Below are 23022 nucleotides of genomic sequence, written 5' to 3'. Positions count from 1 at the left end.
TTATCCAGGGCTTGTAGGTGAGACTTTGCTGCTGTCGACCATGCTGGGGACCCGTACTGCTCCTTCGTATACCCGCTTAAGTATGTTTTCGTTGGCACCCCAAGTGGTTCCTGCCAACTTGCGCATGATAGATATCTTCCGTCTCGATTTGCCTTCAGCTTTCTGGATGTGGGGTCTCCATGTTTGCTTCTTGTCATAAGTGACGCCGAGGTATGTAACTTCCTCTTCTGTTTTCAGGGATGTTCCATCTAGCTTGATGGTGCCTGCTTTCTGTTTTGGAGACAGGGTGAAGAGTGTGGTGGAGGACTTTTCTTTGTTGATGCTAACATTCCAGTCCTCTGCCCATGCAACCAGGTTATCGATCGCTAGTTGCATTCTGCATGTGGCTGTGGTGGCATGTTCTTCTGTACACCACATCACCAAGTCGTCAGCATAGAGGGCAGCATGGATTCCGTTTGGGAGTGTTTCAACCAGGTCGTTGATAAAGACTAGGAATAGAGTAGGCGAGAGCACGCCTCCTTGGGGGATTGGAGGTAGGACTTTATCCATCGTAGCATGTTGCTTGCCACGCCACTTCTTTGCAGTTTCACCAGGAGTCCATCTGTCCAGACTTTGTCAAATGCCTTTAAGAGGTCTATCCGCACGGCGAAGACAAGCTCTTGTCTCTGAAAAGCATCCTCTACTTCTTGGCGAGATAAGTTGCTTGTTCTTCGGTGCTGCGGAAAGTTCTGTAGCCTGCCTGTTCAGGTGCCAGAATAAAGTTTGTTTTGAGATACCAGAGAAGACGCTGGTTTATTATCCTCTCCATAGATTTTACAACACAGCTGGTGAGGCTGATTGGGCGGTAGCTTGCAGCCTTCCTTTTGTCTTTCCCTTTCTTCAGAACTGGAATCATGCAGGCTTCTCTCCAGATCTGTAGAAGGGTGCCTGTTGCCCAGCTGTGGTTGAAAACATCAAGGAGTTTGAGGACAGCAGTGTTTCCCAGGTGTTTCAGCATCTCATTGGTGATTCCATCTGGCCCTGTTCAGAGCTTCTTCAAGGACTGATTCAGCTGGTGGAGTGTTAGGGGCTGCTTCAAGGACTGATTCAGCTGGTGGAGTGTTGGGGGCTGCTTCAAGGACTGATTCAGCTGGTGGAGTGTTAGGGGCTGCTTCATGGACTGATTCAGCTGGTGGAGTGTTGGGGGCTGCTTCAAGGATTGATTCAGCTGGTGGAGTGTTAGGGGCTGCTTCATGGACTGATTCAGCTGGTGGAGTGTTGGGGGCTGCTTCATGGACTGATTCAGCTGGTGGAGTGTTGGGGGCTGCTTCATGGACTGATTCAGCTGGTGGAGTGTTGGGGGCTGCTTCATGGGGCCAACAGTGGAGTGTTAGGGGCTGCTTCATGGACTGATTCAGCTGGTGGAGTGTTAGGGGCTGCTTCATGGACTGATTCAGCTGGTGAAGTGTTAGGGGATGCTTCATGGGGCTAACAGTGGAGTGTTAGGGGCTGCTTCATGGACTGATTCAGCTGGGGGAGTGTTAGGGGCTGCTTCATGGACTGATTCAGCTGGTGGAGTGTTGGGGGCTGCTTCATGGACTGATTCAGCTGGTGGAGCGTTGGGGGCTGCTTCATGGACTGATTCAGCTGATGGAGTGTTAGGGGCTGCTTCATGGACTGATTCAGCTGGTGGAGTTTTAGGGGCTGCTTCATGGACTGATTCAGCTGGTGGAGTGTTGGGGGCTGCTTCATGGACTGATTCAGCTGGTGGAGTGTTAGGGGCTGCTTCATGGACTGATTCAGCTGGTGGAGTGTTAGGGGATGCTTCATGGGGCCAACAGTGGAGTGTTAGGGGCTGCTTCATGGACTGATTCAGCTGGTGGAGTGTTAGGGGCTGCTTCATGGGGCCAACAGTTGAGTGGTAGGGCTGCTTCATGGGGCCAACAGTGGAGTGTTAGGGGCTGCTTCATGGGGCCAACAGTGGAGTGTTGGGGGCTGCTTCATGGGGCCAACAGTGGAGTGTTAGGGGCTGCTTCATGGGGTCAACAGTGGAGTGTTAGGGGCTGCTTCATGGGGCCAACAGTGGAGTGTTGGGGGCTGCTTCATGGGGCCAACAGTGGAGTGTTAGGGGCTGCGTCATGGGGCCAACAGTGGAGTGTTAGGGGCTGCTTCATGGGGCCAACAGTGGGGTGTTAGGGGCTGCTTCATGGGGCCAACAGGTGTGGTGCGACTCGGCCGCTCTCTCTGCTCTTTTCTGGCTTCACGCTGTTGTTCCATGCGGATGGGTACATCGCTCTCCTTTGCATACTGGTCTGCAAGGCGGTTTGCGGCTTTCCTCCCCGTCAGCATTTCACCATTCTCCTCCAGAGTGATTTTCTGGCTTCTTTGCTGCTCGTCGATCGTTGATTTGGCTCATGATCCTCCAGAGTTTCTTTCCGTCCTTCTCAAGGTTCAGGGCTGCTGTTTTCTCTCTCCAGCTTCTTTCAAAAATATAATCATCACCGATGGCTTACTGATCACTGGGAGTGTTCGCTAAGCACGTGTATTTTCCTAAAGTCACATGACCTCAAGCCAAACCTACGTGACCTCAATTAAAACACTAAGTGATACAGCGATCCTTTCCACAACATTAAAATTCTGAACTCTGATAAACTCATGAACGCTGATTTTCAACAAAAAAAAGGGTATCATATTGTGCACACTTAATGGCATACACATAATAGTTGGTTGATCGTCCTTATTATTGGATACAGCCAGCCGGAGGCGTGGAGTGTGCTCCAGATGATGTGAAAAACCTGTCTGCGGTACAGGGGCTCCTTCTCCTCCGGACCGCTGATAATCCTGACAGTTACGTTGGAAAATTGTCTATTACTATAATGTAATGTCTTTATTGGGTAACGTTGATCAGAAGGCATTGAGAGTGAAAACTAAACTAAATGCAATTACTGTAGAACTGACAATTTGAAAATTTCAGACCATTCGAAAAATCACAAATAAGCTTAAAAGTCCCACCCTGGCACTAATATAACTGAACCACTACAAACTAACACAAAACAATGACAAAAACAAGAAGCAAAAAACAATGGTTTTAAGAGACGAGGCAAAGCTGGATTACAAATATATGTGCATGAAGTCACTGAAAGATGTCAGATGCAGTGGAACCAGATCAAATGTACATGTCCAATGTGACATTGGATTTTGTTAGTCAGCTCTTAATGTTGGTCTGAGAGACTCCTCTAAAATATTATTTCAGAGGATTATCTCAGACCAACATCAGTTATTATAAGACACTTAACACTTTTGTTATACTTGCAGAGGGGGTGGGTGAGTGAGTGGCTAAGGGGCGAAAGAAACCTGAAAACAGCCATTACTCACCCTAACACGCTATCCAAGCACTTGACTGCAAACTTGCGAACATGGTATTCAGGGAACTCAAAGTCCAAGAGCTCCAGTGCGTAATCCACCTCCAATCCTGGCCAGCTCTCCAGCAGGACAATCATCTTCAACAGAACATTACACAGCTCACACTGAAAACACTTGCTAATGATGACAGATGCATGCACTATGGCTTTACTGACTTACTCACTAAATAAGAAAACACAACAACAAAAATGTAATCAGCTGATCCAGATTAAGCCTAATACTAGTTGGGCAAAGTCGACTTTACTTAATGAAGCTCGCTGCACAAAGCTTTGTTAAAAAGACTTTACAAAGTCAACTTTGGACTAAATTACGGTAGGCCTTTACAGGGGAAATACACTTATGAATTTATAGATAGATAGAAAGATATGAAAAATGCAATAAAAAGTTCAAAACGAAAATTAGCACAAAAATAATGGCTAAAATACGGCTAAAAATAGCCTTACCATGTGACCTGCTAGCATGTGTGTGTATTGGCCAGCGGTTTAAACTACGACATTACGAATGTGTTTTCAGCAGCCACCCTCGATTCGTTGTTCACCAGATGCTTCGTGTAGATTGTTACAGCGCACGCAGGCCGCGTGCAGAAATTACACACTATGTTGTGATGTCGCGGTGTTTACAATCTATTATTGTTACTGCTTTGGGCAGTCGTCTCTTAAAAGGACCCATTCTGAGGTCTCATTTCTTTCCCAAGGTCTTCCCAACACATGTGATGTAACTTTTATTGAGAGTTTTCTCCAACATTTGATTGCCAGACTTAATGGCAAGGAGATGTGAGCAAAAATCACACTCCTTTTGACCAACTGGTCCTTTTAAGAGCACTTGACAGTCTCTGCCTCTCATCTCCAAGGATCATAATATCGCAGAATCTGCTGATTGTCTACTTAGCTTCGTCCAAATAGGCCCACTTGAGACAATTGGAATTTAAAGCGAAGACAGTCAAGCTCAGCCCGGGACACCACATGTTCAAGCACCCCACCAAGACATTGTCAGCATTGAAGCAAATGTTTTCAATGAAAAATAAATCTGCTCTCGCCAGTCTCACAGTTTTGTGACGAGCATGTTTATAGGCTAAGCTTGTTGTGTTCCATTTTATTGCTATTAATTGGTTGTATGCGGCATTGTTATAAGTTACGACGTTTGTTTCTGGATCAAAGAAAAAAGAAAACAAGCAAGAAAGGAAGAAAAGAAAAGACAAAAAAAGCAACAACAACAAACCAAACTAAAAGAAACAAAGGCGGACTCTGAAAGAAATAACATTTCACCACTCAGATAAATGTACTATCCTGTGCGGTTCTTTAAAGCTGTGGTCTATTTATGACTTTCCGGGGCTATGAGGTTGAAAAATAGGGATACAATCATGTACAGCAAACACTACCCGAAACCCCACCTATACGGCGTGTATGACCTTGAGAGCTTCAGTCAACGCTTGAATTTTGTAGTGGTAACATCCAGTTTGCTCTCGCACAGCTGAGCTGTACGTTACTTTACACCAAAGCCATTTCAAACTATTATGTTCAAGTGGAAGATATTAAATTAAAATACATGGTGAACTGAAAACAACTGTATATGATCAACTAAACTAGAAATATGGCCAAACAACCCAGAATGCTGTACAATCTGTTGTATTTGTGTTGTTCCCGACCCAGTGTGGTCAGATGGTATGTTATTTTACACAGAGAAACTTCTGATCGTTGCATGACCGACTACTGCGACATGTTGGCCCGCCTCTGCCTCTGGTACAGGCGAAGAAAGGTTGCTGCCTTAATCAAATGTTCAACTTGTAATTCTCCTTCCTGTCACCAGTCAAACTTCTCTGGTACTGCACTAACAGCTGCTTCTCTTGTTCACAAAATGATGAAGTAGTATTTAGAGCTTCATGCATTTGTAGGGTCTGGTTGTATTTGGACTTGGAGGCAGTAGCATTTCTAAACATTCGTCATCCAACCACTTTCTTCTTGGTCGCAGCTTGACTCTCAGCGTGTAGCTATTGGTCGCTCCATAATACAGAAAAGAATCTTGATCCAGTCGTGGAAATACTTGGACCACATATCTCTTTGCTGCTGGAAACGTAGCCTTTGCTGATCATGCAGCATCATCATCTGCAAAGACAATTTAAAAATTGTTATAACTCATGAAGAACAGCTGTGGTGAAAACATTGAAATGCCTCTCTATTACAAGTAATGTGTGTCAAAATACCCATAATAATTCACCACCTTTAAAGCTGAATGTGAATACCAAGGCTAATACACTACAGCACAGCCATTATGTCATCTCTTTCACAAAACCTAGTTCGCAATTGCAAATCAATGTTCAGACATACTGCCAAACAACTTTCTTTCCATTGCAACAATATGTCTTTTTATAAACTAAAAATACCTCTCTCCCCACAGAAAACAGTCGAAACCACAAAACAAATACAAAATCTCAACTTTAAAAAATCCGCACTCATCTATCCACCCCTCCAGATCAAAACACTTTTTTAAACTCCAGGTGACATGGTTCTTGCACAAATCCAGCCATTAAAAAAGTGTATGCACATGCCACATGGTTAAAATAAAAATAAAAAGTTAATCCTAAAATTTATATTGTAAACTTGTCTTTATGTATAGTATAAAAAACAAAAAAAACAAAAAAAACAAAATCCTAAAATTTAATATTTTCACTTGTCCACTTTTTAATTATCTCATTTGGAAACAATCTTTTTGTTTTGTTGGTTCTATGAAAACAAACATACACCTGAAAATAAATAACACTAAGAATATTTGCAGTCGCCAGCAAGCTCTGATATCATATAAATAAAGACCTATCAGAAGCACCACTAACACCTACACCAACTCACAATACCCCCCCCCCCCCCCCCCTAAAAAAATCCCAACTGCAACAGCCAGGAAGACAAGTTATGGAAGGCAAGCAAAATCCACATCCTAAAACGTGTAGTCTCCATGAATTCGGTGGGGGAAAGTGGAACATTCCGTGTAGCGCGTACGTATGTCACTTTACACATCCGGTCAGAGCCAGCGTTTTGTGTAAACAAACGTACGGGATGTGACCAACTAAACCACAGGTGTTCGGCGTTTTTAATTTCAGCAAAGTTGGTAACACTGGCCTTCAACATATATCACGCAAATCTTACATCAAAAAAGTTAGGAAAACACTCGATTCGACAAAGACAGAAACGTACGCTACTTTACCACTACATCGATATAGTAAACTAACGTACGGCGGGTGAAAGTGACGAAGCTCGGAGATATCAACCCAAAATGCTTAATTATGGATGAAAGGAGTCAATTTTGAAAGCTTAGTGACAAAATATTCTGCAAACCGTACATTTTTCACCACCAAAACTGAAAAGAGGAATTTTGAACTGTACGTTACAGCCGACACGAAAGCCTTGTTGTAAAGTAACGTGCAATGAATCGAATCGCCAGATCGGGATGGAACGCGTTGTTTTCTTTACTCCCTGATAATGTTAACCATGTTACTTCCTAAAAAATGCTTTTTTATTTAGAATTTTATCGTCCTAAGCAAGAAATGCAGAATAAATCCTAAGTACGTTACATTTACAACAAATCTAAAACAATATTCAACCTTGCGAACATTCAAAAGCCCGACTGCCTCCGATTTTTGACTGAATCATTCAGGTACGAATACTTTTTCCTTTCAAACATTGTTTTCATAATGTTTTGTAAGAAATCACTCGATTTATAGCAGTTTCATTCTCAAAAGTATGTACGTTACTATTTGGATGACGACCATGCACACTTACCCGTAGGGCTGGGCTCGTCCATCTCGCACGTAGGTGTGAAAGTCCTGTTGTCATTGATAGATCATATTCAAATGACCAAGGGAGACTAGTTAGGTCACGCTCGTCACAACATCTCGGCAAAACGAGAACATTTTATTTTGATTATAAGTAATTTTTCTTTACACAAAATCAATAAATCGTGTCGATTTTCACGAATCACAGACGAAGCATGCATTGCAAGCAATTTTTTAAATATTTGTTTAGACTTAGTAGACTTTGTGAACCTCGAAATCGATCTTTGGCGGCCATCTTACATTTACCGCGGACTGTACGACCGTTTGACTGACCGATACCGAATTGACACAAGGATAATAGGATAATAACGTACATCTCGCATCACTTTTCCAAGCGAAATGAACGAAGTTGGCAGCTCCGTCGAGCTCATTTTTGGTCTCATTAAACACTGCATTCATTTCCTGTCTGGTTTGTATGAAGGATTTACCTGTCGCGCAGGTGTTCGGAGAACAGTTCTTACAAAACTGAAAGCACCCAAAATCGCGTAACGCTTTTCTCTCCAGAATGACTAGGTAAGGTTGGAATTACAAGTCTGTTATTCATTGCTTACGGCATAAATTTGCCACCATGTTATACCAAAACGTTCGTCCATTCATCCTCTTTCATCCAACACAAAAATGGTCTTTGCAAAAAAAGTTTATTAGAAGCAGGAGCCTGCCAAATAATTCAAGCGGGCGCTTTCCTTCTTTCGACGCCATGACAGATTCTTGGCCATATATATAATTTCTTTAAAAGTGCCAGCGATCGAGTGCACATTTTGGCATTTTTAGCAGCGCTCTCATTATAAATTTCTATATAATATATATATATATATATAAAACATCAGAAATTGTGAAAGAAACAATTGAAAGTCAGCAGAGACTTTCTTCCGAGATGCAGAGATAGAGAGAGAAATACATATCCCTTCACAGACAGCCCATTGGGAGCATCAGACCCTCCTCAAGGGGGGCTGAGATTTGCAAAGTATCGCAAGGTAATCTAGTCCTGAGGAGGACCATTGTATTTGTACCTAGACCAGACACGTGTTTCAACACTATTGTGTCTCATCAGTGGTCAGGTGGTACTGATGGCGAGAGTTGTCAACCCATGGTATCCAACTAAGAAGCAAACCATTCTCTGAATGGTAGCTTCTGTTGGCATGGGAGACTACCCTCATCTGACAACCCCAAGAGGATATCTGTGAAGGGAAACACTTTGATTTAAGGCCAAAGTGTAGAATTGATATTTATTAAGAAAGAATTTAGAAATTTAGACTAGTTTTAACCAAGAAATTAGGTTAAAACAAGGGAAATTTGAAAAAGCCTAAAGGAAGGTAACTCTGTACCAGCCTGCAGATCCAGAAATGGATACGTGAACAAGTTAGATCTAATTTTGAAAAGGTTAAACAGGAAAAGCGGTCAACTTTTCACTGCTGTTCAACACAGGACTTGGTAAAGAAGAAGTTTTCTGCTTTATTCAATTGGATCGCTTTAAAGGCGATGCAACTTTCACGGTGACCACATTATAAAACATCAGAAATTGTGAAAGAAACAATTGAAAGTCAGCAGAGACTTTCTTCCGAGATTTGTTAAAATCTCTTAGCAGAGATAGAGAGAGAAATACATATCCCTTCACAGACAGCCTATTGGGAGCATCAGACCCTCCTCAAGTATATATATATATACTTAGCATGAATAAGAGTGGGCCCCAGATTTTTGTTATTTCCATCTCTGGGGCCAGGCCAAATAAGTTAGTGTCGACCCCTGGAGCTTTAATTTGCTGTCTGTTAGTGTTGAAATGTAAATGAAGTGTGTGTGTGTGTGTGTGTGTGTGTGTGTGTGTGTGTGTGTGTGTGTGTGTGTGTGTGTGTGTGTGTGTTTTTTTTGAATGTGTGTGAACATAATTATTGAAGCAATCCCTGGACCAAGTTTCTACACACAGAGCCTCAGTTCTCACCAACCCAAAACCAAGGTATGTGGATTGACAGCATTTACTTTCTTATTTATGCAAACTAACTCATGTCTTTTTCTTCAGTCATTTGGTTCATTTTCAATATATTTGAAGCTTATTTAGACAGTGTTAGGAAACGCTACCGTTGCTGAGCTTTGGTTCAGTTTTGTGTGTTGCATGTAGTTGACTTATTTGTACTTTGTGGGAAAGTACCGATATTATATTTTGTAAACACAATATTTATGCTTGGACGAGAATGCAGGTGAACTTTCTAGTCCTGTCAAAACAAGTTGTTTACCATGCTGTTTTAGTCGTGAGTTCGTGGCGTTCGTTCGGATTAAGTGCGTCGGCGCTTTTGATGTACGTCATAAGAGAATGTCGCTAGTTTAGTCCATGCACGGCTCGTATAATGTAGTTGTATCATGTTCGGTCTGGAATATTCTCGAGATTGAGTATTTACTATATATGCCAGCGCGATTTGAATGTTAAAAAAGCTTCTATTTGAGTTCTGCTACGTTGTGCAGTTGTATGTATTGAATGCTGAATAAATCCTCGAACTCAATTTGACGAGTTGTTTTCTGTTGCTGCGAAGACGGGCGACGTAGAATAAAAGAACACAACTATACGACGTTTGAGAACTTGTGGCAATCTCAAGTGTCGTGTAACAGACAGTGTGTGTGTGTGTGTGTGCGTGTGTATGTGTGTGTGTGTGTGTGTGTGTGTGTTTTGTGTGTATGAGATTTGTGTGTGTGTGTGTGAGTGAGTGTGGGTGTGTGTGTGTGTGTGTCACTGTGTGAACATAATTATTGAAGCAATCCCTGGACCTAGTTTCTATACACAGAGCCTTTATAGTTCTCACCAACCCAAAACCAAGGTATGTGGATTGACAGCATTTACTTTCTTATTTATGCAAACTAACTCATGTCTTTTTCTTCAGTCAATTGGTTCATTTTAAAAAAAGTCACAGTCAAAAAGTTGGTGGGTGAAAAATAACTTAAAAGGATGAAAAAGTTCTATTGTGTTACGTTTTCCTGGTAGATAAAATATACTTAAAGCGATGAAAACATTGCTATTCAAGACAAAAATCAAACAACTTCAGTTATTTCCACGGAAGTGACATTAAATTCCAGAAGGAAGAACCCAAAGCAAAGACGAAAACGCCAGTTATTATCTTTTCGTGACTCAGTTTAATTAAATGTTTAACTTTCCATTACAATAAAACACAAAGGAAATGCGGACAAACGGATATATCGGATCCACGTGAATACAAGAAATACTTGTCTTGTTAGTGCAATAACATTTCAACCCTGTTTCATAGACAGTGACAGAAGACGAGGCGAGATGTGGGAAGAGCATGAACAGTGTGAGAGAGTGTGCAACCCACCTTGGCCACATCAATGTGATTGTTCCACTTGACAGTCTGCAGCAGCTGACTGAGGTGGTGGGGGAAGCGGTCGCGAACCTCAAAGCGGAGCAGCCAGAGGAGGTCCTTGTCCTGTTCAAACAGCTCCTCCTGGCCCAGCGCCGACTGCAGCTGATCCAGGTGCAGCTTGCTCACCCTCATGCTCTGCACCAACACATACAGCTCTTGACACACTATAACATGTTTGTTGTCACCACTTTCTGTGTGGTTCAGAGGGGAGCATATGTAACAGAAGCCGATATGCTCCACGAGGACCAAAAAAAAATGCTGGTTTGACAACACATCTTTTTTGTCATCAGTTTGGAAGTGCAAAAGTTTGAAACAATAATTGACCCCCGTCATATTCTGAAGATAATATTTAGAATGAGCCATATTCTGAAGGTAATATTTAGAATGCAATTAGCCATATTCTGAAGGTAATATTTAGAATGCAATTAGCCATATTCTGAAGGTAATATTTAGAATGCAATTCAGGGCCCCAAAGGGCATCAGAAGTTAAATTTATCACGTAATACTTGTGTGTGACGTCAAACGTAACATGTGCATTGCTTTCCTTCCAGTCTAAAAGAATATACATAGCTGCCATCATATTTGCGGGTTCAGTAAGTTGGGTGGGTTAAGAGTGGAGAATTTTCCGATCTCCCAGGTCAACTTATGTGCAGACCTGCTAGTGACTTAACCCCCTTCGTGTGTACGCGTAAGCACAAGACCAAGTGCGCACGGAAAAGATCCTGTAATCCATGTCGGAGTTCGGTGGGTTATGGAAACACGAAAATACCCAGCATGCCTACTCAACGAAAGCGGAGTGAGCTGACTATGCTCTCAGAGTATAGTGTGGGGAACCCAAATGGGCAAACGAGCTCACACAATTCTGGAACGCTGAAGAAGAAGAAGTGAGCGGTCACCTCAGAGCAAAAACATGCAACCGTTCGCTCTCGCTGAAAAAGTCGTATGACTAGACCACGTGCTGTGGAGCGGTAGTGACGTCACACACGCCATAGGGGAGATACCCCCATGGACTAGCGCACTTACAAACGCACTGAGGCAGCACTTTTTTTGTGGGGTTGCTTCCTTTAAACTTGACGGGAGAGCTTTTTCAGACCTGTAGCATCTCTAACTGTGTCAATGCTTATATGTGATTCGGCGTAAGAATATGTAATTTAATAAGCGTCGCACAGAACCAGCGCCTTTCCATTATAGAGTAAAGGTGTACCTGGCCCATTTCAGGGTCGGGGAAGGCAGCAAGGAAGAGGAGATGGGCACCACCCCCTCAAAGCATGAAAGCATGTTACTCACATTGCATGGCCAGGCGATTGCTTTGACCAGAACCGACCGTCAGTAGAATGCACAGGAGAGTCAAGCGCTAGTATACTGTGCAAACACTAAGTTCAGACTTACAGGAGATCCTGGAGTGCGTTCTGGCTCCATGTTGTTGGCAGCACATTCCTTCACCTGCAACAGTGTATTTCACATAATTATCGGGTGATATCGGGTCAGGAGCTTACTCAAAACACACACACACACACACACACACACACATACACACACACACACACACACTCACACACACACACACACACACACACACTCACACACAATTTCAACCACTCTCTGTAAGGGCTGACTAGCTCACAAATTACCATAATCAACAAGTGCAAGCCTTGAAACCACACTTGACATACCCTCAAAGCCTTGCATCAGAAAAAAACACTCTATCTTCATCATACTTTGTAAGCTGACAACTGTACCCCTTTCCCACAATACTTTGGTTTGGCATGGCAGTGGGCAAAAAATACTAGGCACCTTGCTGCATTATTTCTGTTCATGATCCAACATAAAAACCCAGAAAGGTTTGTTTGTTTGTTTATTTGTTGCTTAACGTCCAGCCGACTACGCAGAGCCATATCAGGACGAGGAAGGGGGGGATGAAGGGGGCCACTTGTCAAGCGATTCCTGTTTACAAATGCACTAACCCATTACTTGTGTCCCAGCAGGCTTTAGTAAAACTAAATTAATATCTACTGGAAGATTACCAGTTTCCAGTATGTTAAAATAGGCTTAACCTATCTACTGCTGGACTTACATCAGAACACTAACAGATTAAACTATACATGAATCGCGAGACAAGCGGCAAGAGAAGAGATTTTTGGAAAAAATACAGGTGAATGAGCAAGAAGGCAGAAAAAAGAAAAGAATTCATGAAGAAAAAGAGAGCATGACAGGAAAGAGGAACCAAAAATCTACCTAACAGCAAACTAGAAAGCTCCTGCGGTTCCAAAAACAGGAGGGGCCTTAATTTCATAACCGCAGTGCCCCACTGCGGGAACCCAGAAAGGTTTCTTCTACATTTAAACATTGTCTGAAACTAAACCAGAGGAGCAAAAATGCTCATACGACTCACCTTCATCATATGTAATACATGTATAAACCAGAAAACAAAGTTTCTGCACAAACACAAATACTCACATTACACTAAGCTTTGGCTTCAAAAAGATTCAACAAAGTGAGAATTGCGTGTTATTTTTTAATCATGTCTTGAGGTCATGAGGCCCTGTGAGTTTCAAAGCTCTGTCTCTTAATTTAATCATTCAAGAAAATGATAGTTTCCTACTTTTTGACCAGAACTTGATCCTGCTGTGACCTTGACATTTTATGAGGGTCAAACAGACTTGGTTCATGTATGAAGGTAATCAAACCCTGGAAGTGTATGAAGTTTCAAAGATCATGTTTCAAAAATCTTAAAGAAAATATTAATAAATGTCCTACTTTTTGGCCCACACTTGATCCCACTGTGACCTTGAAATATGATGAGGGTCAACCAGACTTGCCTTATATCTTGCTCTTTTATCTCACCCCATCTCTCACACACACACACACACGCGCACACACACACACACACACACACACACTATGCTCTCGGGAGTGTCACTATAGAGAGTGTAAGGCTTCTGGAAAGGCTGTCACAGGCAATGGGGACTTGGGTCTATCAATCTGACCCCCGGGCAATACACCAATCAGCAGTTTGGATGTTCATAAACAACTTCACGCCTATCAACGATTGATGATCTCAGAACGATTGATGATCTCAGAACATTGGCAAGAAGAAGTTGGTCCCATTTCTTTAAAGCCTCAATTCTACTAGGGGAGCAGCGTACGGTTACCTTAGATCGGTACGTGCATCATTGCCTGCCCGTGGTGTTTAAAGCCTAGCACCAAACACAGGTATTCGAGGGTTGATGCTACACCATGGCAATGTCCAGATTTGCACAGCTTCCAAATCAATCGAATTTTTGACAGCTTCGGGTGTCTGCCTGAGGTTTCGTTTACTACATTTTTTTTAACTGGCCCCTTACAATGTTTTCCCCGATTTTACATGTAAACATAAAGCTCGGAGGAACGAGAGCCTGGATGCTGCTATCCGAGAGTTAACGAGGGTCATAGAGGTCGTATTGGTAAAAACACTCGTGTTGACGTTTGTTTGTTTGTTTGTTTATTTGTTGCTTAACGTCCAGCCGACTACGCAGAGCCATATCAGGACGAGGAAGGGGGGGATGAAGGGGGCCACTTGTCAAGCGATTCCTGTTTACAAATGCACTAACCCATTACTTGTGTCCCAGCAGGCTTTAGTAAAACTAAATTAATACCTACTGGAAGATTACCAGTTTCCAGTATGTTAAAATAGGCTTGTGCATAATTTGACTCTTCTGTACACTTATTCATAAGCACAAGGTAGCTGAGCAATAGCAATACAAATATGGTAGTCGTTTGTGAACAGACAATGCAGGCATTTTAACTTGCAGATGCCAAAACTACATGAGTTCTCCCTTCCAGGGGAATTCCCACTACTGCTGGACTTACATCAGAACACTAACAGATTAAACTATACATGAATCGCAAGACAAGCGGCAAGAGAAGAGATTTTTGGAAAAAATACAGGTGAATGAGCAAGAAGGCAGAAAAAAGAAAAGAATTCATGAAGAAAAAGAGAGCATGACAGGAAAGAGGAACCAAAAATCTACCTAACAGCAAACTAGAAAGCTCCTGCGGTTCCAAAAACAGGAGGGGCTTTTAATTTCATAACCGCAGTGCCCCACTGCGGGACGTGTTGACGTGTTTGAAAGGTATTTTTATAGATTGTCAAAGCGTATGGCAGCTCTGGAAGGATCATTCGAGAAAATGGCGTGATTAGATTAACGATGAGGTGTTCGATAATATGAGATTCCAAGGACTTTCAGAACTGCCTACGTATCGGGAAGAAAATAACTCGAAGTCGAAGTCAGTATAGCGTTCGTGTAGTGGGAATTCCCCTGGAAGGGAGAACTCATGTAGTTTTGGCATCTGCAAGTTAAAATGCCTGCATTGTCTGTTCACAAACGACTACCATATTTGTATTGCTATTGCTCAGCTACCTTGTGCTTATGAATAAGTGTACAGAAGAGTCAAATTATGCACAATTGTTCACGTCAGTCTTAAGCCGAAAGTGGAACTCTTGTGTCACAACCGTAAAAATTCGTACTGTGCTTTATTTCCAGGCGTTTTTTTTCCAGTTATTTCTTTTCTGAATGCATGTGTAGTGCAACATGTACCGTACTTTTCGGACTATAAGGCACTGCCGTGTATAGGGCACACCCCCTACTTTTAAAAATAAAACTGAAAAAATCCTAGAATAAAGCGATGTCATGGATAAGGCGATGGTGTCATGCATAAGGCGACGGCATGAAAGAAAAAAAAGAAAGAAAAAAAATGAGGAAAAACATCGTACGTAGGAAAAAAAAACAACCCCATCAATGATCAACCATGGCGACCGCTCAAAATCATCACGAAACACTGTTTCAAACAGAAAGTCAGGGAAGAAGATCAGCGGTACCTCAATCGTCACTCGTTGTCGTCGTCACTCTCACTCCCAGAAAATCCAGAGAGATCTGATTTCAAGTTCACAATGCTCGTGAAACCTATTTTATCCAAGAATAAGGCAACGTCGTGTATAAGGCGACCCAGGGCCGGACTACCGGGGGGGGGGGGGGGGGGGGGGGGGGGGGGGGGGGGGGGGGGTTATGGGGGTTGCGGAACGCCCCCCCCCCCCCCCAGCCTAAACATGTACCTCACTTATTTAAAACATTTGTTATTATTGTTTATTTTATGCCGTTTCATGCAAGGAGCGACCATTTTCCTATCTCAGAATATGACCTACCCATCAGCTTCAGGGGGCTTTGCATTGGATACCTTGACCCCGCCAGGGGGAACATCCCCCTGGACCACCACTGGCAACCCCCCCCTCCTCTTAGCCTAGTCTGGCCCTGCGACACCACGATTTTAAGTGAAAAAAAAAAGTATCGCCTTATAGTCCGAAAAGTACGGTATTCAAACAATTGATGTTAATAAAATGTGATTGAACCTCTAACAACAGCATATGTGATCTGTCCAGCAAACTGATGTCATAAATCCACTATGTTGAGGGTGAAAAGCACACTTTTTGAAACTTTATTTAATTAATATAAACAACACTAAAAAAAATCATAGTTGACAGCTATCTGCTAATTAAAAAAAACCACTGTCAGTTTGCACAGCTCATATGTATCTAAGAACAACCCTATTATGACTCGCTCATTTACTCAGGTGAGTCAGGCAGCCAAATGCACTTCTTGTTTTTCTCGTTCGCTCAGTAAATGCACTAAAAATCACTGCGATTCAGAGCTGAGCTTCTGACACTGAGCTTTGCCATGTCTTGCCTTCCCAGTACTGCTTAGCAATATCTCCAATGACCTCAGCGGCCTTTAATGGCATTGAAATCAATGCATGCAAATACACTTACCAGATGATAAGGGGGGTACACGATGGAAGAGCGCACGTTATAGTCAGGAAAGCTCAGAGAGAGGGTTGTGGCATCATGTCCTAGTGGGTTCAGCGCCACTGTGCCTGAAAACAGGCAGCAGTTACATCACTGTTATACCACTTTACACATCATGTCAAACACCTACTTTGTTTTCTCATGAGGTGGCATTGACTGCACCAGCAGCGAAAACCACTGGACTAAATCAAACAAAACAAGAAGGGCAAAGCCCATACGACTCACATGCTTGACCTTGACATGGTCAAATAACTAAACCTAGCAATGACATCATACACTAAGAACTGCTTTATACATTTTTCCTACCAAAATACATGTGACCTTGACCCAAGGTCAAGGTCATCCAAGGTCATGCAACACAAAGCTGTTAATTCAAGACATAGGAAGTACAATGGTGCTTATTGGCTCTTTCTACCATGAGATATGGTCACTTTTAGTGGTTCACTACCTTATTTTGGTCACATTTCATAAGGGTCAAAGTGACCTTGACCTTGATCATATGTGACCTAATGTGTCTCATGATGAAAGCATAACATGTGCCCCACATAATTTTTAAGTTTGAAACAGTTATCTTCCATAGTTCAGGGTCAAGGTCACTTCAAAATATGTATACAATCCAACTTTGAAGAGCTCCTGTGACCTTGACCTTGAAGCAAGGTAAACCAAACTGGTATCAAAAGATGGGGCTTACTTTGCCCTATATATCATATATAGGTGAGGTATTGAATCTCAAAAACTTCAGAGAAAATGTAAAAAATGTAAAAAATAGCTGTTTTTTAGGCAACATTTATGGCCCCTGCGACCTTGACCTTGAAGCAAGGTCAAGATGCTATGTATGTTTTTTGGGGCCTTGTCATCATACACCATCTTGCCAAATTTGGTACTGATAGACTGAATAGTGTCCAAGAAATATCCAACGTTAAAGTTTTCCGGACGGACGTCCGGACGGACGGACGGACGGACGACTCGGGTGATGGACTCCCTTTTTATTCAGACCTGATTTTCTCAGATTTGTCAGGAGTCTTAAAAGGAGGGTTCCATTGTATATGATTCAAAACTAGTTGCTGTCATAACATAATGTGCAAGATAACCAGACCTGAGATACTGTGTTTTGTACTTGGAGCATTCTCAAACAAACTTGGCATATTTTCAGAAAAATTAGTTTACTCCTACCAACATCTGAACATCGATGATTGAAACATGCTTCCCACGCAACCGTTGCACCGTTAATTAAGTTTACCAATACATTTAAAACCAATGCTTCTTTCAATGTTTAATGACAAAAGCTGTAATCATTGATGAACTGTGCAGAAATATCCAGTTATTTTTAATCATATAATAAACAGTGGAACAGTAAATATACAGGAATGACAGGGAAGAAAAGTAGTCTGGGAATTTTTCTTGTCGTATTTTGGTTCCCAGGTCTGGATAACGTTGATTTTGTCTACTATAATTGCCCCAAACTTGATCCTCAATCAATTCATTTAGTTATTCTATCCTAAGAAATTATCCCAGAATAAACTAGCCAAAACAAAAAAAGAGTGCATGTTTGTGTGGAGTTCTGACTAAAATCTATCAATTATACATAACTGTTATTTAAACAAAAGTGGACACATCAGTAACCAGGTTAATTATTATTTTGTATTTTTGACCAAAATATGACATTTTCCACAGGTCGAGACAGTCATTGTTAAAGTCGACCGCGTCCATCAGTGTAAAATGTCATATTTTGGTCAAAAATACAAATAACATATATTGTTCCCAAAAGATGTAGTTCTACCCTCTGAGACCATTTTTCAACCTGTGTGAATTAAAGATTGTAATTGTGTGGTGCTGTTTAAAAGGATCTCCATCTGGATTATATTTTACATCTTGGGACATGCCTTTGTACACCTCAAGACCTCAGTGATCATAACACTGTACTTCAGAATGAACTCTGCACAAAAAGAAAGATTGTGAAAGAAAGACTAACCAATGGGATAACAAGGCTCGTCCAGCAAAAGTGCTTCATACTGCCACATGGGCAACACTTGGTTTCCTCGAGGAAGACGCCCCTTGAAGTCGTAGACTTGCATGTTCACCCATGCAACCCGGTTGAAATCCTGCTTCACATACACACACACATACACACACACACGCACACATGCGCACATGCACGTACACATCGTCTTACATGAGATACTACAGCAAAAAGCACAACAAATATAAATGAATTTTGTGAATTTCAAGGTGTTAAATCTGTCAGATTACTGTATAACTGCACATTTACTATGATTACTGTAAAACTGCACATTAAAACAAGCATAACTAATCCAAAGTACATTATAAACCAGTTTTCCGACATGCATACAAAAACAGCTGTGACGTTCTGATCTCTCTATCTCAGCAAACAGTTGTGAAAATGATAATCTGTGGGGCTGAATCAAGCCATTTTGTTACTGATTACCATGAAACATTATGGCTCTAGCATGGGTGGGAGCCCAAAATGTTGCCAGGACTGAACATTTTGGAAGGCCGGGGTCCAGGGGCCGCTAAGGCTCCGGCGGGGTGCAGGGGCAGCGCCCTTGCTGGGGGGCTGCCCCCCCGCCGAAAATGAATTTTAGCATTTTAGGGAGGGTTTAGCTGGCCTCTCCTGACTTTAAATTTTAGAACAAACAAGCTTTTTGGAGATGCATAATATATACATCATGTAAACTTGAAGGTTTTTGTAACTGACCAGCAAAAAATTAATTTTAGCATTTCATGAGGGGGCTATTTGAGCCTCTGCTGGCTTTAAAACTGATAACAGCAAACAAACAACAACAAATAGGGGAGGGGGGTGGAGAATGCACAAAATCAAAAACCTCTATACTTAAAGATGTTTGGTTGTATCACTCTTGCTAGGGGGTCTACAAAAACAAGTACCGTATTTGACGGATTACAAGACGCACTGTTTAATAAGCCGCACCCCCGACTTTTGAAAAAAAAATTGGGACGAGCCACGTATAGGCCGCGTCACTATATTAGCCACCGTCGAAAAAAATATAATCAGATCGTGTCAATCAATCAAAACAACCAGGCAAACCAAAGTACGGTATTTGGCGAAATCGGCTCCGAGAATAAACAAGTGAAACAAAGAAGAAAAGTGAAAAATTTGAAGAAAAATATCACACACACACAATTTGTAACCAACACACACATGTAGTCCCGCCCGGAATAAGCTTTTTTTGGATGATTTACGACTTTTGCGCACATTTCGAGCAGACGAAAACACAACATGGCGGCTCTCGCTCCTCCAACTATCGCGAGACACAAAAAAACGAAATCTCGCGCGCGCGAGATCCTGATACATCCGGTGTTTCTCTGTTCGCTATCTTGTCACGACGACTTGTTGACAAACGAAGATTCGCGAAAGAAAGAGAAAAGCGCCGAGTCTTGAGTAGAGAGCTAATAAAGTACCGGTAATCGCTAATCGAGCGAAATGAAAATCCGCGGCGACTTCCATTAGGTGAATGCTATTCAAGTTTAGGTAACGTTTTAGCCGCATCTTTCTATAAGCCGCAATGCGATTTTTTTTTAACAAAAGTCGCGGCTTGTAGTCCGTCAAATACGGTAGTAAACACATTTCAAGAAGGGTTTTTAGAAGCCCCTATGAGCTTAGACAAAATCTTAAATTTGGAGATGCACAAAAGTAAAAAATCGTGTAAACTTGAAGGTATTTGTAACTAACCAGCTGAAAGTGAATTTTTAGCAATTCAAGAGTTGCTATTTGAGCCTCTCCTGGCTTGAAAACTGAAAACAGCACACCTTTTTTTTTTTTTTTTGGTAGGGGGGGGGGGGATGAATGCACAAAATCAAAAACCTCTATACTTGAAGGTGTTTGGTTGCATCACTCTTGCTAGGGGGTCTACAAAAACAAGTGGTAAACAAATTTCAAGAAGGGCTTTAGAAGCAGCTTAAACAAAAACTTAAAATTGGAGATGCACATAATTAAAAAATCTTGTAAAGTTGAAGGTATTTGATTTCATTACCTAGTTTTGTCTTTGTTTAAAACAAATGTTTACTGCATTAAAGGAAAATCGCCATGCAAACAAAGTAAACACAGAAAATAACAGTCACCTACCTTGTACTACACATTTTTACTTGTAGCTTATGATTTTATCATTGCAGGTGGTATATTCTCAAAATAATAATTGTTGAACCATAGCTTGAACCAAATGAGAAACAAGTTTCAATCAAACACCTTCAAAAGGGCTAACTGCTCAGGTTAGAAAAGAAGGTTTAGACAAAAACAAAAACCGCCAGAGTTATATCCCTTGCTAATGCTATACACAGTCTTCTGATGCTGCATTTCAATTCATCATTTAAGGAGTTATATTCTAAAATTATTGTTGAATCATAGCTTGAATGAAAAGAGAAATATGTTTAAATTAAGTGTGTTTCCCTTGCAAACTTTCTAAAGAACTCAATGTATCAGAAGGTAAATACCATTGGTTCACAGATCAGGAATGCACATTTTTTCTACCACACCACTGAAGGTCTCTGAATCCCTGCAAGAGGGGTATATAAAGATGTGGGTGAGCAGACTTTTCAAATAGATAGCAACTAAGATGCCACATTCGCCAGGATGACATGACATTGCTGCTCCCTACATGTCAATGTCACTCGATTTGGTATTGGTGAAAGGTAGTTGACCTTCTGTTCACAGAACGGAGTTTATACAACTCCTGCAATGCAACCGAGGGGTGGATTAAATCTAGTTGATTATTTTTAGACAAGTGAGAAATTAGAACGAACTACTTTGATTACACCAAAAATCACACGTGGATTATTCAAAATAAGAATAAAGAGGGCTAAAAAATAATCAACACTAGAATTTATTTTTAGAACATTTGAAACCCAGACGATTGGACCCTGTTGCGGAAGAATACGTACAACGTTGACTCAAAACTGTAACAACAATGGCTGACGTGTATGAAGTACACGCATACCTCGCCAGGTTTGTTTCTGTGACTAGTCGACAGACGATGCCATTTGCTTTGTGTGTGTTTTTGTTGTTGCTTACTGTACGTGTAAAATCCAGTTCTTTAACAGGCAACAAACCTTGCAAATTTCCAGAAGCTGCAATCTGAAGCGACCTATCTCTGATTCTAGCAGACGATCTCTCCAATGTTTAACACAAAATCAGCAAACTCTCCTGTCACATAGAACGTCCATTATATAGTGCAATGTTGAAATGAAGTTACCGGTCTGAAACATTTAGTCGTTTCTTCTGAGACAATCCTTGTTCTCTTATCATCTACAGATTTACCGCAGTCTTCACCACGCGAATTCACAACAGAAGTCAGACTTTCGAACATAATAATACAATCTACGTAGGCAAGCACGATACGTCATGACGTCATATGATTCCTAGCATATTGACGTAATGCTAAACATCCGGTTATCCCGAGTTTTCTCCGTAATACATGTCCGTGGGTTTTTCAATGTTCGGTTATTTCCGTGGCTTCATGCGGAAAGGGAACCGTCGTCTGCTATCAACGACATGGACCATTCTGGTCCTTGTTGCTGACAAAAACATGATTTTAACACAGATTGTAATGTCAGAATAGCTATATAAACGCTATTGTGTTTTAATCGTAGCAATGGGGTCCGATATTTAGACCAGACAAGTATAATGCCGACGAGTCGGAGACTAAGAATAAAGTAAAAGAATAGGGACTATTTGAATGACGCGCATTTGACACTCTGAGTGATTAGGCTGAAATGAAATTGCGTACAAAATGTCGTCTGCATGACTGCATGTTCGACCCGTGTTGTTCGTTGTATAAATAGCTTAAACAATGACGACAACTCGTTGATTACTGGAAAATAAACCACGAGTGGGTATTTGCAGCCGCTTGGTAATTCACTCGTGGTTTATTTTCCAGTAATCAACGAGTTGTCGTCATTGTTTAAGCTCTATGTAAACAACAGCTGCCAGGTATTAACAAAAAAAGGTACAAAAAAAAAAAATGCCAAAATTCTTCAAATTCTTCCTGGGATGGAAATCCGTCAGGGACGGAAGAAATCCCACCCCAGGAGTGGTATTCAAGAAGAAAAGGAATTTGAGGTGGTTTCAGATTCTGAAGCCGTTTTAGCTACTACGCTTTAACTTCCGATTTTAACTGGCATTCACGAGTTCCCCTCCGAACGCTGTTAGCTAACAAGGTTGTCCATTTATAAACCACGGGGTTTCCCTCACTTCCTGTTCAGTGCGCACGTGCAGTAGGTCTTATCCGCCTTCATTGCTTTTATTCCGCGAACGAACACGTGTGCATTACATTTACTTCAGTCGGCATGTACGGAACATCCATCGGACAAGCGAAAGCGCAGGCACACGAGGAAGAGATGGAGGGGAAGAGGAAGCGAAGTGCTAACTGGACTGACAGCGAAACGCGGACAAATACGAGATACCGCTCGCGAAAGATTTCAACCGATGCTTGATCATACCGGCTTGTGGTGAAAATGTGCTAGCGTCTTCTTTAATGCATTACAGTGTCCATTTTTATCAACTGATGCCGTGGCCGAACGGTTCTCATATTCGCCTGATGCGCGATTGAGTCGAGTTCAAATCT

At 41.7% G+C, this 23022-nt stretch overlaps 1 protein-coding gene across 1 annotated transcript in view; it reads right to left on the bottom strand.

Annotated features, from left to right (window-relative positions):
• The window catches only part of LOC138979016 (phosphatidylinositol 4,5-bisphosphate 3-kinase catalytic subunit delta isoform-like), a 164418-nt gene that overhangs the window by 66245 nt on the left and 75151 nt on the right, over nucleotides 1–23022 (bottom strand). The window contains exons 11-15 of the mRNA XM_070351832.1: nucleotides 18399–18528; nucleotides 16391–16494; nucleotides 11977–12030; nucleotides 10540–10722; nucleotides 3355–3479 (exon numbers count right to left, since the gene is read on the bottom strand). Coding sequence (XP_070207933.1) covers nucleotides 3355–3479; nucleotides 10540–10722; nucleotides 11977–12030; nucleotides 16391–16494; nucleotides 18399–18528 — 596 coding nt within the window. The remainder of the gene's footprint in view (nucleotides 1–3354; nucleotides 3480–10539; nucleotides 10723–11976; nucleotides 12031–16390; nucleotides 16495–18398; nucleotides 18529–23022) is intronic.

Source organism: Littorina saxatilis, linkage group LG10 (genome assembly GCF_037325665.1).
Source record: "Littorina saxatilis isolate snail1 linkage group LG10, US_GU_Lsax_2.0, whole genome shotgun sequence".
In the NCBI taxonomy this organism is placed as follows: Eukaryota; Metazoa; Mollusca; class Gastropoda; order Littorinimorpha; family Littorinidae; genus Littorina; species Littorina saxatilis.
The sequence above is the reverse complement of the archived record's forward strand: the minus strand, read 5'-3'. Positions and strand labels throughout refer to the sequence as shown.